The 18,413-nt window shown below is 41.5% G+C and overlaps 1 protein-coding gene across 1 annotated transcript in view; it reads right to left on the reverse strand.

Annotated features, from left to right (window-relative positions):
* Positions 1–9,591, reverse strand: part of LOC311034944 (type I phosphatidylinositol 4,5-bisphosphate 4-phosphatase-A-like) — a 9,886-nt gene extending 295 nt beyond the window's left edge. Inside the window, exons 1-7 of the mRNA XM_084042977.1 lie at positions 9,309–9,591; positions 6,408–6,592; positions 5,425–5,531; positions 4,787–4,898; positions 4,513–4,565; positions 4,295–4,385; positions 1–4,116 (exon numbers count right to left, since the gene is read on the reverse strand). The exon at positions 1–4,116 is cut by the window's left edge and continues 295 nt beyond it. Coding sequence (XP_083899103.1) covers positions 3,973–4,116; positions 4,295–4,385; positions 4,513–4,565; positions 4,787–4,898; positions 5,425–5,531; positions 6,408–6,592; positions 9,309–9,420 — 804 coding nt within the window. The 5' untranslated portion in view covers positions 9,421–9,591 and the 3' untranslated portion in view covers positions 1–3,972. The remainder of the gene's footprint in view (positions 4,117–4,294; positions 4,386–4,512; positions 4,566–4,786; positions 4,899–5,424; positions 5,532–6,407; positions 6,593–9,308) is intronic.
* Positions 9,592–18,413: the final 8,822 nt, after the last annotated feature.

The following is an 18,413-nucleotide window of genomic DNA, read 5'->3' on the forward strand; positions in this document are numbered from 1 at the left end:
CTAATTGAAAGAGACAATCTAAAAACAAGAGAGTTGTTCCCTAATTCCCTTTTGCGTTGAGGGAATTCAAATTAAATACTTCCCATCAGAATTAATATATAAGCTATGTATAAAATATGTGAAATAATGATCCTACTTCCCATGCATTTTTAAGAAACAGAAACCCATTTTGAATGACCACCATGAATCTATAACAGAATGATCATTTGCATTGTCATCAATAATCAGTGTCTACTTAGTGGCTGATTTCTGTTTTATATAACATTTCTCCTATAAGAACAAAACAATTGAAAAAATAAAATCCCGACACCAAAGTACTCAGCCCTCATGTCCCCATTCATATCAAACTTCTTTTTTTTTTCAATGACGCCTCAACTGACTCATCAAGTTTCATATGAGTCATCTGACTTGTGTAAGGAACCATTCATATTTGATCACTTATCGAGCAGTTATTGATCGACTCGCTTAATAAGAGTTATTGAAAAATGAACAACAGGTCAAATTGTTTGTCAACCACTTGAACCCCAGCATCCATATTCTGGGGGGAACTTTTGCAAAAATAGCAGATCTACAAGCTCACAACGCGTCGCGACACGTTGTGAGCTCGTATATCGGCGATTTTGGCCAAAGAACTTTGGTGCATTGGGGATAAAAAGCGATCCAAGTACAGTTGCAACTCCGTTTTACTAAGAATGGAGGCTTTAAATGGTTACATGATTATCACTTTTAACCTGCCGCAGACTACTTCCTGTTTAACTTGGAAGCAGAGTTTGAGCTCAATAAAAGAAAGGAGGATGGATGGAGGAAAGAGTGTGACAAACGGGAAGAAGAGACAGATGGACAAAGAAGGAAGCCAAAGAAAAATAAGGTTGAGTAAGAATCAGAAAAAAATGAATAAGAGGGGAGGGTAGGAAGAAGAAAGAGTCAGTAGAACGAGAGAGGTGGTGAGTGGAGAAAAGAGTACCAGTAGTATTAGTAGTAAGAGTAGTGTTAGTGGTGGTACTAAATTAAAAGCAGCAATACTAGTAAAAGTAGTATTACTAGTAGTATTAGTATCAACAGCAGTAGTTAGTAGTAGTAGTATCAAGTAGAAACAGGTGAATGAACTCCATATCGTCCCTGTCGAGTAGAAACCTTGTATGTCCAAAACAGATATTTTCCAGGAAATGGAAGAAAGAACCTGGCTTCCAATGGATCCAATGTAGTTATTTAGTCACAAGCTATGGTAAATACTTAACATTGGTTCAATTCATATCAAATCCACAGACAGACTTAACCATTCAGGTGTTTGTTTAAAATGGCCAAAGAAAAGCTATTTCTAATCATTTTGTGTGACATTGTACTATGACGACAAACATAAAGTTGAAAATACAGAGATACAAGGTTTCAACCTGACAGCGTCTCTCAGGTACATCAGACTATCTATCATCCAGCCTCTTCTCTAGTTTCAGCACATCAATCTGCTGTATGCGAGGGTTTGTACATCTCATAGCAGATCTACACACCTTGGCCATCAATGATATTCCTAAGAACAAATGTGGCTCCCAAATGATTCATGTCATTTGGTCCCTGGTGGTGTTTTGTTTACTGGGATTAATGGGGACCAGGCAAGATCAAATCAAACCCATAAAAAGTAAATAAAACCTTCTTGTAAATAAGGAATGGAGGTGTTTGGTTCTAAAAATTACATACAGACATAACACATGAAGACAACCTTTCAATATTTAGTCAAAATAGGACGTAATGTATCTGCTAACAGTTACAAAATAAGCTATAAAATGTTTTAATGTTATGTGATGCTATCAATCGTTTTGTACACGTGGTACAAAAGGTTGATACCGCGTTTAGGAAGGAAAGTCTTCAAGCGTGTGTTTTAAATCATACCACATGCCCCTTGAATGTATTAGAATAAATTAAAAAAGCATACATTAGTGTAAGATTGCTCGGATAGCATTCATTTTGGAACTCAACTCTGACCCACAGCCATTTAAAGTGACACAGTAGAGAACAAAAAAACAGGAACACGTGTTCACCAGTTATCGACAGAGCTACAGGGTTAGGCGAGAGGTCAGGGCCAAGTTTAGATTCTGTAACAAGCGCAAACCTTCCCAGTTTCATTCTTATGTCTCCGCATAGCTGCTCAGTTTGTTAATGGGGCATGAGGCCCCGAGTCGATTTTGTAGTTCGTTTAAATTCCTCTACAGTTTAACAAGTGCAGAATGTTGGCGGTAGGTCAACAGTATTGTCAATGCTTGAACACTATTAATTTTAATCAGCTGTAGCTGCGTTGCTTAAATCACAGCGTACTATAAGCTCAGCCTGCAATGTTTTTACACTTCTGTCGTTTTTAAAAGGTAGTGTAAATTATATTTTTGGTTAAAACAAAATGTTTCTTGTTAAATTGTTAAAGCTCTATGTACTGTAAGAACTGCTATAGTGTGTGTTCAGTAGAAGAGGTCTCCCCATCTCTTCGATAAACTGAACAAAAAAAAATATTTTTTTTGTTTAAGATTTGTCACCAATTTAAGGTTGAACATTTTGTGTTTTCTACTACACTGATCAGATCTGTATGGTTTCTCTCCAATGTATCTCTCTGGTGTATCTTAAGGTTGGACATTATTGTTAAGCATTGTCCACACTGGTCTCAGCAGTGGCGTTTTGGTTTAGCCCAGCTTCTACGTTCATTTACAGCTGGTAGGACAGAAAAGCTCCACGGAAGATGCAACATGAGGCCTTGATGGTCAATTTCATCCAATCAGGAAAGAGTAGCCATTCATCAGCTTCAATTTCATAGTGTTTCTGTTCCAGTATCAGTGAGTTTTTGTCTGCTCACTTGCTAAGTGTCCTCACTTCCAGTTTCACTTGTTTATTCTGCATCCTGTGTGAGTTCCCTCTCCCGATTGGATAATATTGGTATCCCGACCTGAATTTCTTTTTCTGTTGTACTAAAGAGCTGGAGAGATGCCTGTTACTGAACAAACACATAATAGCAGTGATTACTATCAGAACATAGAATCATTTAAAAAGTATCACTTCCTGCACCTTTAACGTGTACAGGAAAACTAACTACAAAATCAACATGGGCTTCATTCACTTTTAATGAAGTTAATATAGTTCTTCTCTTCTCCTCTGTCTCTCATCACTTCATTCCTCTACCCCCAGTTCGAACCTATCTCTTTTCCCTTCTCTCCATCCATCCCTCTGTTCCTCTGTCCCTATTTCACATCTATCTCTCTTCCCTCACCTTCCTTACTGTTCTATCTTTTCTCTTTCACCTCTATCTCTCTCTCTCTTCTCCTTCCATCTTTCCTCCTATCCTTCCCTTCCTGTATGTCAGTAATTATAAACCTTATAAAGCTCAAGGACCCCCAGTTTGATATGCATTAGTCCACAGACCCCCATTTTTTCTCTCTCTCTCTCTGAGACCTAAATCCTCATTTTTAATTTAACCGAGAGTGTACAAATGGAACCATTTTTTTTTCACCAATTTTTTTATCCCACGATTTTGTAACCATATTTTTTTACCCAGTGCCAATGCCTAAGCTTGTAATCCTGGGCACTACTCTCCCTCTGCCAGCCTGGGGAGAGCCCAGAACTGAGCTCATGCCTTCTTCAATGCATGAGGAGTGAGCAGGCCGCTTCTTATCACCTGACAGGGGGGGGTTTCCCCGGTTGGACGTGGCACGTGGAATGAACACGTTATTCCAACCAGTTCCTTTTCCCCTCCATCAGGTCCCCCGGCTGACCATGGGGAGGCAGCATAGAGACCAGGATTACTGCATGTTTTTGTGAGGGTACCTACCCTAGGAGACACGGGGAGAACATGCAAATGGAACATTTTGGTTGCATTTGTACACTCTCGGAGTTACGGACCTGTAAGGGTCCATTTGGTCCCTAAACATCAATTATTTAGCTGGGGACCCTGTGGATCCCCATCAAGCACCCTTGGGGGTCATGTTAAGAAGCAGTGCTCTACGTGATGTTGGATATGGGGTCACTGATCTTCAGACAGGTCCAGTAGAGGGTCCTGGCCAGGACGAAGAGAGAGAGTAAGACCAGTAACACCCAGGAGACGTAGATCCCTTTGGTCTGCTGGGCGGGTCCCCATGTACCAGCCTGACACACACACACACACACACACATACACGAAAGATATGGTGAAACAAAATCTACATGGGCTGAGATATCAACTGTTATGAACCACCACACACCCTGCATGCACAGTGAGACGAATGGGCAGAAAGAGACACAGAAAGACGTACGAAAATAGGCGTACACACACACACACACATACCATGAGTCCTGCAGCAGAGGCAGCGACAACAACGAATAACAGGAAGCACAGCAAGCTCCTTCTCCTGGGGTACCGTCGACCAATGGAAGAGCTGGAAATAGAAAACCAGGAAGTGAGTTGCCTTTAACGCGTGAACGCTACTGATCAGCTTTCTTCTCTTTCACACATTCAACACACTCAAGCACCCCCCCCCCCCCCTCTCACAGACAGATACTCACACTTTGCGGCAGTGCGGACACCTTGCTAGGGTTCGGTCTGAGAACTCTGTCCACTGAGGTGAAGGCAGAAAAGAGCATGACATCAGATTAACATGGAATGGATACACATTCAGTGTAGACAGAGAATAAGTTAATTCAATCGGTGATTACATGATTACGTTAGCAATTTACAGTGGCACAGTGCATGGTCAGAATTCTAATTCACAACTGTGTGTGTGTGTGTGTGTGTGTGTGTGTGTGTGTGTGTGTGTGTGTGTGTGTGTGTGTGTTATACCAGGAATGTATTGGAGCAGTGACCACAGAGGACCCTGATTCCAACAGGTTGCTGTTGTGGCTCAGGGCTCTCTCTCCCTATGTGAACTGGTCCCAGGTTGATGATGCGTTTGCTAGAAGACGAGACACACAGTACACAGAGGTCCGGCAAAATGTCATCACTTTCTGCAGATTTCCTCAACCTTCAATCCTTATGACAAACACTCCCCCCCTCTCTCTCTCTCTCTCTCTCTCTCTCTCTCTCTCTCTCTTCTTTCTTTCATTCCCTTAGATAGTGTATAGATTGGTGACTGATGTTTGTGTGTGTGTGTGTGTGTGTGTGTGTGCTGGTGGAAACCTGTCCAAAACTCCATACTTTTCAGGATTCAAATTCAAAAATAGCAAATGTAGCAGATCGACAAGCTCAAAACGTGTCGCTTTGCGCTGCGTTTCAAGCTTGTAGATCTGCTACTTTTGATGCTTTTGTGTGACGCTGTAGAGAATGATAAACTAGGGTATTCATTTACCAAAAAACATAAAAAGTTAGAATATGGAGATTGGTTTCTGCCCGACAGCGATGACTTAATAATTGATATCCACAGAATGTAATTATCGGTCTCTACCGCCCTATCCCCCTCCATCTCTCTCTCTCTCTCTTACCAGTATGGTCGAGGACACGCAATGCGTTGTGAGGTGACCTTGCAGATCAGTAGACAGTTACAGGGACAGCGCACGTACTTCTTCCCCACTGGAGCGTTCTTTATCGGCTGTACACACACACACACACACACACACACACACACACACACACTTTATAACAGAAACTAGCATTCACATTTGATGAAGTGGTAAACGGCACTATCAGAAACTTGACATGAGACATCACTGAATCCATTATCCAATTACTGTAATTCAATTTCAATTCCATTTATTTGTTACACCCCTAGTGCTCTTACACACTGAAGACTACGTGTGTGTGTGTGTGCGTGCATTTTGTTTGTCTTTGTCTCTGTGTGTGCACAGCAGTGTTGATTTCGTCGACTAAAACTATGACGAAAAATAAATAAAGACTAAGCAACGATGACTAAAACTAAGACTAAATATATTGACACTTTCGTCAACAAATAAAAACTAGACTAAAATGTTAGTGAGGGACTAGTGGAGAAGAGATCCAGTAGAACTAAAAGGCAAGTCATTTTACGTTCGGTTGCACTCGGGTGTTGCGCTCTGAAAATAGCAGATCTACAAGCTCACAACGCGTCGCAGCGCGACGCGTTGTGAGCTCGTAGATCGGCTATTTTCAGCATGCAACCCAACCAAGTGTAAAATCTGCCATTACGACGTCATCAAGGTACCGCCTTGATGACATTTTAGTAAAAATGTATTTTACATACAGTTGATTTAGTCGACTAAATCAACTGTAAATTTAGTCGACTATAATCTTATGATATTTAGTCGACTAAAACTATACACAAATTAAAACATTTCAGATGACTAAAATATGACTAAAAATAAATGGAATTTTATTCAAAAGACTATGACTAAAACTAAATCAAAATTTGCTGTCAAAATCAACATTGCAGCACAGATGCACAATAGGAAGTCTGTGTGTGTGTGTGTGTGTGCACACATCTCCCGCTCACCGTAGCTTCGTTGCAGACGCTACATTTGACCACGTGCTGGTGGGTCTTCCCCTCCACCGATATGGACCTCTGGCAGACCCTGCAGCTGATGACCGGGGCACTGCTACTGTCTGGGCTCCCCTGGGGAGAGTACGGGGGAGGGGCCTCCCCAGGGACCAGCCCCGAACTGGGGAACGGGATGATGCCTGGAGACACAGAGAGAGAGAATACATTTATTACAGGGAACAAAAGAGAGAGAGGGAGAGAGAGAGACCCCCAGTAACAAAATGAAAAGAGAAAGACAGGGTCAGTGATGGTGCAGCATGCAAGACAAAAACATTATTTATTTTTACATCTGGTTCCATCAACACTCTATAATCGACAGATAATACCAAATGATACTTCATAACAGCTAAAAAGGACAAATATGACACGCATTAATGTAGACTATAGATCACTTATTCGCTTTTGTGAAACAAACATACTTTAACCATTTAAGCCCTACTGTATATACTTTGTCCTACGACAAATAGCAAAAATAGCTGATCTACAAGCTCACAACAAGTAACGTACTGTAAGAGGCACTTGTAGATGTGCCATTTTTAGTTGTGTTAAAGCATAATAACGAGTGCATTTTTGTGCATTAAAGAAAAAAGAGAGAGGACTTCAGTCTGAACAAAGACAGGGTGAGGTTGTGTTCATAATCACTACCAGCACTGTTACAAAACATTGAGGAAACTAGTCAAACTACTGCTGTGTGCATATCAAGTTACTGTCCCAGGACCAGCCATCTTCCTTACTGGCAATCAATCAAATATAAAATATTCATCTGCAGTATCTGTTGCTGGTTAGTGGTTATTAGTTTAATGGGGGGGATCTCAGGTCAGAATGAGAGAATGAGTGACGAAGAAGAGGATAGAGGAGTGATCGAGATTATATTGATACAGTGATAAAGATTGTGTGTGTGTGTGTGTGTGTGTGTGTGTGTGTGTGTGTGTGTGTGTGTGTGTGTGTGTGTGTGTGAGACAGAGAGAGTTGAGTTAGTGAGGTGGGATGAGCAAAAAATGGGGGAGGAAAAATTATTTGTAGTTGTAATAAAGGGAAACGGCAAAGAAGTAGGGGAGAGAGGCAGAAGGAGATGGAAAAAACCCAAGGAGAAAAATATATGAGAAAGACAGAATGAGAGAAGAGAGAAAGAGGTGTTGCGTAAAAAAAATGAAATGCAGAACTGTGAAGGGAATAACAGGAATGTGATTTAAGAAGTACGGAGGGATGTCTTGTCAAGAAAGATAAGAAGAGTAATTAGAAACCAGTGAGTAAGGTCAATGACGGAGACTGAGAGAAAGTAAGAGAAGAGAAGAATATGATTATGAAGGCAGGGGAATGGATAGAAAGATATACATTGATCACTAATTCACTACTACTGCTAAATTACATAGATTTAGGGGACTGATGTATTGTTTCATTTCATATACACTATTTATCTGCTTTTGCATGTGACCACCCGCATGCTTTACCCTGTATAATTACCGGACGCATGTTTTCAATACATTTCCAGTATTTCTGGGTAAACATGTTTTTATAATAGGTGACTAGTAAGAGTTAGAAATTGCCAGGGGCCCAGTGTCCACATACTATTCCGTGGTTTAAAGGCCCAACTTAGTGATACAAACGTAAACAAATGGTAGCCTCGCCAGACAGGTGACTGACTCAGCTCTTGATAGAAGGCCAAAACATTAGTCAACATATTGTTTTTGACAGTATTTGCTGTATTTGTTGGCTGTAAGGGGTTTGTTTATGTTGCCAATGTTTGTAAGAAGTCCATTTGCATTAAAAAGGTCTTCATAAAAGGTTTTTCTTTAAAATAATATTTTAAGAATTCCTCATGAGAAATGTCCAGCTTTCAAAAAATATTTTTAAGCAGAAAACCTAAGGTGGTTTTCAGGTCCCATAAAATCCTCTGTGATTAAAATAATAGTGATATATAACAGTGGTTCTCAAAGTGGGATCCGGGGACCCCCAGGGGTCCTTGTCTGAGGGGGATCCAGGGGGTCCCCAGGAAAATTAGTTAATATAGCATAAACACCTGTTTAACCTCTTTAAACCTATATACTGTACATACTGTAAATCTACTATTTAAAAACAAAGGGGTCCTTGACAAGAAAAGGTTTGAAGCCACTGTAATATCAGTAATATGTATATGGAGACCACTGGTTCTCAATGTGGGCTTGGGGGACACCAAAGCAGGGTCATTGACGGGGTCATTCCAGCGGGTCCCCAGCAAAAAGATGAACAGTGCAAACCCCAAAGCTCCATTTAATTTTTGGCTATTCAAAAATAGCAGATGTACAAGCTCACTGTGATCTTGAACATCTGTTATTTTTCGAAAAACGTCAAAATTGTGACAGAATCTTCTATCATGAGTCCCTGGCACAAAATCTTTTCAAGAAATGATGGTCGCGGTCCACTATCAATTTGTGGGTCCTTGACACAAAACTGTTAGAGAACCACCGGTATAATAACACATTGGTTCTCAAAGTGGGGTCCCCGGACAAAATAGCATCACAATCATCTTAACCACTTCCATTTATGTTGGCTATTCAAAAATAGCAGATGTACAAGCTTGCAGCACGTCACTTAGTGCCACGCTGCAAGCAGATCACTTTAGTATCCGCTATTTTTGAAAATATTAGAAAAATATCAAAGAAAGATTAAAATATTTCAATAATTTTGCATTTTTAAACACATATCTTCTATTCTGGGGATCCCTGGGACAAAACCTTTTCAGATGGTGGGGGGGGTCCGCGGCCAAATATATATCAATGTGTGGGGGTCCTTGACACAAAAAGGTTTGAGGTTTGACTGGTATAATAACAAACGCATGTAAACAAAAACAGCCTGATCCCGGCTCAGCCCACGCACCCTGCGGGTTGGGCGGACGTCCATACGAGCTGCCTCCTCCTCCGGGAGAGAAGCCGTTGGAGCCGTCGTGTTGTTCCGCCAACAACGGCGAGCGTTCCCCGTCCTCCGCCATGTTACCGGCACCTCCTCCTCGGCGGCGTAGCGGGGCGAGGAGCCCTCAGATCCCGGGTAGGGTAGTTAGGAAATGTGGGTGTTGTTGTGTATAATAGATGTTTTGTTTTGACCCAGAGAGAGATCAACACGGTCCTGCAGGTGATCCTCTAGTCTCTGCTGCTGCTTCACGTTCACGTGACCTCAGAGTAGAACACGGAAGCAGGAAGCGAAAAAACAAAAACATTGTCGTCACGTGGTACTAGCCTAAACCTTGCGTCACCAAGATTTCTGTTCGTAATAATAATAAAGTCAAAATAATAGGTGAAATCAACACAAGCCATGCCAAAATGTATACATGCCGAAAATAAAACACGCTGGCAAAGAAATAATCAAAATCAAATTAACATTTCCAAATCACGTAATCACAGAATTTGAAAAAAATGTGTTTTCTGCCGACTGACATACTTGTTTTCTTTATTTTTCTTCCTGTTGTTTTTATTTTATTTTATTATTAATTTGATGTTGCCATATTACATGTCCAACCTCTGTTTGTATTTCATGTGTAATAAAAAGTCAATAAAAAAACAAAAACGTTGTACTGGGGTCCATTCGTTTTTTAGGTTGCTGATCCGGTCTGGGTCTCGAGCGAATACGGAAACGGAAATTGCATCCATGTGTGGGGTGCAAATTACCGGATACAGTAGGCGGGCTTTAGACCGGATCACGATTAACATTGGTTAGGTTCATTCTTAGTCTCGCGTCACCAGACTGTTGCCTCCCACAATTTACAAATGTTTTAGCATTCAGAGATTGTGGAATAGTTGTCTGGTGACGCGAGACTAGTTCATTCTAGTCTCGCAAGCCAGACTGTTGACCCTTGGAAGCACCAGGAGGTTGTTTGTTTATAATTATACACTACGAATCCTTGGATGTAACTCCTCGAGTCGGCGGGGGTCGGTCTACCACTCTCTATTTCTTTTTCCTCGGTAGCTTTCACCGTTTTAAAATACTTGCTTAAATCTGCACACTTTGCAACTAGCACAGATAGCTCTTGTATCCTCTCGTTGTGTTGTTGTCGAGCTCTTTTCCCAAATTCGACTTGTAAACAAACCGGTGAAAAACCACATGTTGGATGTTGCATGCTGCGCCAGGCCGACATAAACGCATCGCCCCAAAACACACTCGCCCCGGGTATATCCAGCGGCCTCGGCCGGCGAAAAAAATAGGTGCGAGTGTGTTTTGGGGCGAGTGTTTTCCAGGAAAACACTCGCCCAAAAACACACTCGTTACTCGTAACGTGCAATGAGGAGGAATGCGGACTGCTGTGGACCAAACCATTTTGGGATTTACACGGGGGGGGGGTCGGTGGGGCTAGAGCGGATACGGAAGTGGTGTGTGCATGTATGTGTGTGTGGAAAATACTGGATACAGTAGTAGGCGGGCTTTAGACCGGATTAGGCTTTGACAGACACTACAGGCACTGTCTTTCTTCAGTGTCAGTGACAGTGTGGATAGCAGAGGCTCTCGATGTTTTAACCATAAAACAACTAAATATACAATAACTAAACACAGATCTCACTTGAATTGGATTGCAATACTTTACAATTTGATCGTAAAAAAAAATATTTGATCATAAAAAAATAAAATAAAAAAAAAATTAACAAAAAAATCGGAGGCCCTTCCAGTTGGAGGCCCGGGGGCTGCAGCCCCCCCTAGCCCAACGGTAAGTCCGGCCTGCATTGCCCTCTAGTGTTGGTTCTACAGAATTGCCTAGTGTGTTACTGTGTTGATTACATAAACAGATTAACGTCACCTGTCGCAATCAAAGTGAATCGATAACAAAGGGGGAAGCGAGGGGGGGTGAAAACGAGCGCTCCTTTTGCAATTTCACTGGTTTTCCAATTTCCCTATATATATATATATATATATATATATATACATACATATATATATATATATATATATATACACATCTATATGTCACAGGTAAATTGGCATTCCAGGGAACCGCTTAGATAGAGGGTCGAGCGCTTGTTTTTAGGCGCGGGGCGGGGCTGCGAGGCGGGGCTATGATGCGAGGACGACGACGACAACATGAATATACATACACACCGGCCTCAGTGGCGCGTTTCGATAGTCTCCAAACTTTGATCCAGTGTACACAAACTGACCGTTGGAGATTTCCCCAGCAGAGCCACATGACTTCCCTGTGGAAGAGAAAGAAATGTCCTTCAATACACTGGTATGAAATATCCAGTGGTGTAAAGTAACTAAGTACATTTACTAAAGTACTGTACTTAAGTACAATTAGAAGGTACTTTTACTTTACTGGAGTATTTCCAATTGTCTATACTTTTACTTACATCTCAGAGGCAAATATTGTACTGTTACTCCACTACAATTATTTGAAAACTTTAGTTACTAGTTATTGTAGATATAAATTATTATAAAAACATACATTAACCACTTGCCTTTCACAACCACAAGGACGCACGTACGCACGCACACGCCACTAACCTGTACACACTCGGGTCCAGATTGACAAAGGTATCCAGGTCCATGTTGACATTGGAGCCAGCGGCACTTCTCACATAGGAAAGGGATGCACCACCTACAGGTCATAAAGAAAATACTGAATTTATCCATCTCTGAAGTGTGCGTGTGTGTGCGTGCGTGCGTGCGCAATAAAGGACAAGGATAGGATAGAACGCAATGGTATGAGCCAAAAGCGTCGTGTTTATTGAATTCCTAAAGGAAGCGGAAATATGGAAAAATGAACAAAACCAGTTGACTGTGCAGCCCCAGGACAGTATCTCCAATATTTCAAAACACTCAAAAGCCAAATCAACCACTTCATCAGTTACCGCAGCCCGACTCAAGGCTGAGGCTGAGAAGGCTGTGCTCCTTATAAGGGCATCGACTTTAAAGGCAAAGCAGGCTCTGGAAATGGAGCAGGCTAAAATGCAAGCCAGCCAGACTGGAACAAATGGAACTGGACATATGCCTGGCTGAATCCGATGCTAGATTAAAAATCCTGGCGGATCTTGACTCCATTTCACAACCACCAGCACCATCACTGCTTAAATCACAACCACAAATGTTACAGCCAAAATCACAGGATGATGCCATGAATGAGTATCTGGAAAATACTAAAACCCCAAGCATCAATATGGACTCATTTCCAATTAATTCACTTGGAGCCAGACAAAAAATAAAATTACAAGGACCATCAAACCCAGGCCTAAGGCCACCAGAAATCACAGCAACTCATACCCAACAGCAAGCAATTGGGACAGGAACTGGAATTACAGTGTCAGACAATGACGACAAATTCTTGACTGTAATACAGAGGCAAAATGAGATTGCTGATTTACTGGTTGTACAGCTAAAATTGACCTCACTTCCCTCTAAGGAAATCCCAGTCTACGATGGCAACCCTTTAGATTACCAGGCATTGATGAGGGCATTTGAGCATGGTATTGAGGAAAAGACTAGAAGCCACCAAGATAGGCTATATTACTTGGAACAGTACACCTCTGGACCCTGCAGAGAATTGGTTAGGAGCTGTCTTCATATGGATGCCAACACAGGCTACATTCACGCTAAAACACTGTTAAAAAAGCATTTAGGAGATAACATAAAAATCTCAAGTGCCTATATGGAAAAAGCTTTAAATTGGAAAAGTATTAAGGCAGAGGATGGAGATGCACTGCATGCTTATGCACTCTTCCTGAGAGGCTGTTGTAACGCAATGAGAGATTTGGAGGATATAGAGGACCTGGATCTGACTTCTAACCTGAAACTCATTGGCCCTCATTTATCAACGCGGTGTAGACCAAATAATGGGCGTACGGCGAGATCACCGCAATTTTCGGCATTTATCAATATATCCTGACGTGGGCTTTATCCTACGGTACGCTGAGATCTCACGTCTGGTCGGGACCAGTTGTTGACGTTGGCTGCACCCGTTTATTCCATCCTAGACCTGCGGAGCAGCATTGTTTGACTGTCTGAGAGGCATTGGACACCTAATCCACTCATAAATCTGTATATCTACACTAATAAATAATCCCTGTGAAAATATAACATTTTATAAAGTAATTTAAACAAACTGCTTTAACAGTCATTCAGATAAGATTGTAGATCTGTCTGTATTGAAAATAGCAGATCTACAAGCTCACAAGCCAGCAACGCGTTGTGAGCTTGTAGATCTGCTATTTTCAAAATATACGGGCGCTTTCTGCGAGAGCACTCTTCTGCGCGAGCACCGGTCTAACAGGCGGCGCTGCTGTTATATTTTCATGGCCACCGGGAGATCAGACATTTAACCCATGGTCCAACACACACCAGCCTTCATTCATTAATGTTCTCTCCAGGCTATCTCTCATTAATGCGGAGCGGGACGGGACTCGCCCGTCCGACGGTCCGAGTCTCACTGGGAAATGGGAATAGCCTACATGAGGGCTTTATTTTAGTGTAACTCGAACGCGCACTGCTCGGTATGGGTTAAATACATTAATCTACAAAAGTATTCCATTCATGCCGATGTGATTGGTATCATAATATGTCATTCATGTAGGCTACAAGCCTACGTGACAATACGCTACGGGCGTGTGCGTGTGCGTGTGCGGCGAGGCCAGCGGGGGGGGGGGGCTGTTTCTTATTGGCTTTTCATGTCTTTGATCGTATTTTGGTTCGTCTTCATGTCGTAAAATCGGGGCGTTTTGAGAATATTTATGGGGCGTGTTATTTAAATGACGCTCGTTTCAGCCGTGACATTTATCAACGCTGGGACCAAGTGTAAGCTCGGATCAGCTGTGTAGGATGCGTTGATAAATGTGACTTCGACGTTGGTGTACGCCGAATATATGGAAAAATATACGGCGGTTTATACGCTGCGTTGATAAATGAGGGCCATTGTGTCCAAACTGCCTTATAAATTGAAGGAAAAATGGAGAACGACAGCTTGTGATATTTTAGAGCAAACGCAAAGGAGAGCAAGATTGAGCCACTTGGTACTATTTATGGAAAAGCAAGCGAGAATACTCCAGGACCCATTTTTCGGCGACATTCATGATCCTCTTGCCAATGTGAAGGCTTCAAAACCAAGGACTGCAGCTGAATCAACCTCAGGCAGATTTAAGAGCAAGGGGAGTAGTTTTGCTACTACGTGGCAACAGTGTCTGACAGCAAAGCCGAAAAGTCACCTGTCAAAAGCAACATGCCTTTTGGTGCATATGATTTCGCATGTATTTTCTGTACCGGCAAGCATCCCTTACCTGAATGTCAGAAAATGAATGCACAGGCACATGAAGACAAAGTTCAGTTTCTCAGGGAAAAAGGACTATGCTTTGGATGTTCGAAAGTGGGACATTTGAGTAGAAATTGTAAACGGAGACTGACCTGCCAGAACTGCCAGGGCAGACATAGTTGGGGGCTGGTATACAACACTTACCACTTGCTGGAATAAAGTTGCACTTGGGGGAGAAAGGGGGGAAATAGTTGTGAATTTGATGACATTTAACTAATACTCTACTTAACGTTTAAAACAAATTAAGGCAAATACCTCTCCACTGTATATGATGCAGCCTAAGAAAAGAAAAGTGCAGATATTAGGATTTTGTTCATTTCTAAAACACCATGGAAAAGCAAAATAACCAATACAAATAAAATGTAAATGTAACGGCAATGTTTACGTCATGTAGATAGAAGATCTCACCTGGTGGAACGTGATGAGCTAAAGTTAGCTTCATGTATGCGATGGATGATGCTACACTCTGAGGAAGAGTAGGCATGGCCTGGTCCAGTCTGGTGAAACTGAGACCCAACAAGTCAGGGGTTAACATCAGCCAATAATAACGAATGAAATCACATCTACCTGTCTTCAAAAAACATAATACTATATATTGATGGATCTACTTACATTATTTGGTACGATGAGCAGGAAATGTTTCCCTGAAAAGTGGCAAAAATATGTTGTCATTTCAAACCTTAATGTGCATGGTTACATTTTCTATTATCGTTACTTTATGTGTTTTACCGTTCCAGAGAACATAACAAGGTGGGACACAAACTCAGCCAATCCAGTTGGAGATGCAGTCAGGGAGTCAAACACTGCGTTGATGACAACGTCTTTCTCAGCAGGAAGAGGCAACACCACAAGTTCTGCACTCTGCCTTGGAGACAGGAGCCTTACAGCCTCCAGCTGGACAGAAAGACAGTCAAGAAAAGATTATCACCACCACTGGATTTTATTTGATAATAATAAGGTAACTATTTGGTCTAATCATTCTTTAGAGTTTTTTTATGTGGCAGCGATGAAGTCTTACAGGGGAGAAGCCTGGGTTGAGATTCAGGAATTCTCTGACAGACACAAGGGCTGAGAATGGCCCAAAGTTGTTCTGCAGCCAGTAAGCACTGCTGTTGTATGGGACAGATCAGAACAAAGTATTAAGGCATTCAAACAGAAAAATGGCTGCAAATACCAGTCAAAACATTTTCCAGTAAAGATATCCCATTCTAATTGAGAATAGAATGGGAATATATTTATTCAGCAAATACATTTGAAAATGAGAGCCAAACTGTTATTGAGATATTGCAGTTAGTCAGTACCTGGCTGTGGTCGGGAGAGGAAAGGGAGGATTAGTTCCTTCAGGCCCAAATGCTGCTGCTGTGAGGTCATGTTGTCAAACTGATGGCTAAACTCCTTCAAACTGGTGAATCAAACACAGAATGAGAAATACTTATTTCTTAGCTTATTGGTGAAGCTAGAGAAAAGGCAACGGAGTCATCAAAATCAATGTGAGAGACTTAAGTGGCTTACTGAAGCACACGTGTATTCTTCAATGCCAAAGTCACAAAAACGTCCATTCATCTGTCCGTTGTTGAGGAGGAGCTGTAGTGCAGTGCTTTGGTAGCCGAAAAGGAAAACATTTGAGTTGCAAAACGAAAAGTTTGTTCATTAAATATATTTGAGATATTGTAGGCATTGCCTCAGAACACTCACCTGTTAATTCCAACACAAATGTCTGTTTCTGTGAAAACATTAATTAATTAATTCATTATGAAAATAAATCACAATAAAATTCATAACAATGAATCAAAACTACTATACACTTACCATTTGCTGAAGTAACATTGCACTTGGGAAAGAAAGAAAGAGTGAAATGTTTTTAATTTGGTGACATTTGGTCAATTAGACTTTAAAATGTGAATATCATTTCAGGTACCTACCTCTCCACTGTAGATGATGCAGCCTAAGTATAGACAGAAAAAGTTTTGTTGATTTTAGAAATGCGATGGGAAAAACATAACGACTGCCAATAACATGTGAACATAACAGCATAGTGATACATCACTTTTAACTCAGTCGAAGATCTCACCTGGTGGAATTTGATGAAGCAAAGTCAGCTTGTTGTATGTGATGGATGATGCTACACTCGGTGGAAGAGTAAACATGGCCAGTTCCAGTCTGGTGAAACTGAGACCCAACAAGTTGGGGTTAACATAGGCCAAAAATAATGATTTGAATTATTTCTACTTGGTCTTCAAAAAACTAAATATACTGATAGATAACTTACATTATTTTGTACGACAAGCAGGAAATTTCACCCTGAAAAATGACAAAAAGAGTTTGTGATTTCAAACCAAATGTGCATAGTTACAGTTTATATTACCATCATTACTTCACAGTTTTTACCTTTCCAGAGAACATAACAAGGTGGGACACAAACTCAGCCAATCCTCTCTCCTTTGGAGATTCGGTCAGATAGTCAAACACTGCGTGGATGACAACGTCTTTCTCAGGAAGAAGAGGCAACACCACAAGTTCTGCACTCTGCTTTGGAGACAGGAGCCTTACAGCCTCCAGCTAGATGGAAAGAAAGTCAAGAAAAACTTGATCACCACCACTGGACTTTATTTTATATTTAAAAAGTAATTATCTCTTGGAGTTAATAATTCATCATTGTTATGTAATGTAACAACTTTAAAGTCTTACAGGGGAGAAGCCTGGGTTTAGATTCAGGAATTCACTGACAGACACAAGACCTGAGAATGCACCAAAGTTGTTCTCCAACCATACCAGTAAACACTGCTGTTGGACACACGGCCTCGGTCTGAAGGGGACAGATCAGAATGAAACATTAAGGCATTGAAAGGTGTCTGGAAATACAGTCAATATATTTTCCTGTAAAAAATATATAACATTTTAATAGATTGTAAAAATAGATAGATAGATTGCAGTTAGTCAGTACCTGACTGTGGTCGGGACAGGAAAGGGATTATTAGTTCCGTCAGGACCACTTGCTGCTGATGTGAGGTCATGTTGTCGAACTGATGGCTAAACTCCTGCAATCAGTGGATCAAATCAAAATACAATGAAAAATACTTGTTTTCACTTCTTCGTTTTTCGGCCAATTCCCATCAGGGTGCGCCACATCATCCGTTTCCATCTGCTTCTGTTTTCGGCATCTTCCTTGGTCACTCTAGCCACCTGCATGTCGTCTCCCTCCGCATTCATAAACTTCATCTTTGGTCTACCTCTTCTCCTCTTGCCTGGCAGCTCCATCTTCAGCATCCTTCTCCCAATATACCTCTCATCCCTCCTCCGTATATATCCAAACAAACATCCAAACCTCGCCTCTCTTGCATTATCCCAAAACCTTCTAACCTGGGCTAATCCTCCAATGTAATCATTGGCATCCTCAATTTTGCCACCTCTAGTTCCGCCTCCTGTCTTTTCATCAGTGCCACCATTTCCAAGCCGTACACATCTTCCCTCTCACTCTAGCTGGAACCCTTCTCTCACAAATCACCCCTGACTCCATCAGTTCCACCCTACCTATCGCTTCTTCAGCTCTCTTCCACACTACCCATTACTTTGGACTCAATTCAACTTCAAAACATTGTGACTTAGCTATGCTTTTCACCCAAACACCCCATTATGGGAGATGAAATGTGAAATACATCCACATAAAGATGATAGCCCCAGGTGGGAAAATTCAGTCAAAG

The sequence above is a fragment of the Gymnoscopelus microlampas genome (assembly GCF_963454915.1).
Source record: "Gymnoscopelus microlampas genome assembly, chromosome: 19".
In the NCBI taxonomy this organism is placed as follows: domain Eukaryota; kingdom Metazoa; phylum Chordata; class Actinopteri; order Myctophiformes; family Myctophidae; genus Gymnoscopelus; species Gymnoscopelus microlampas.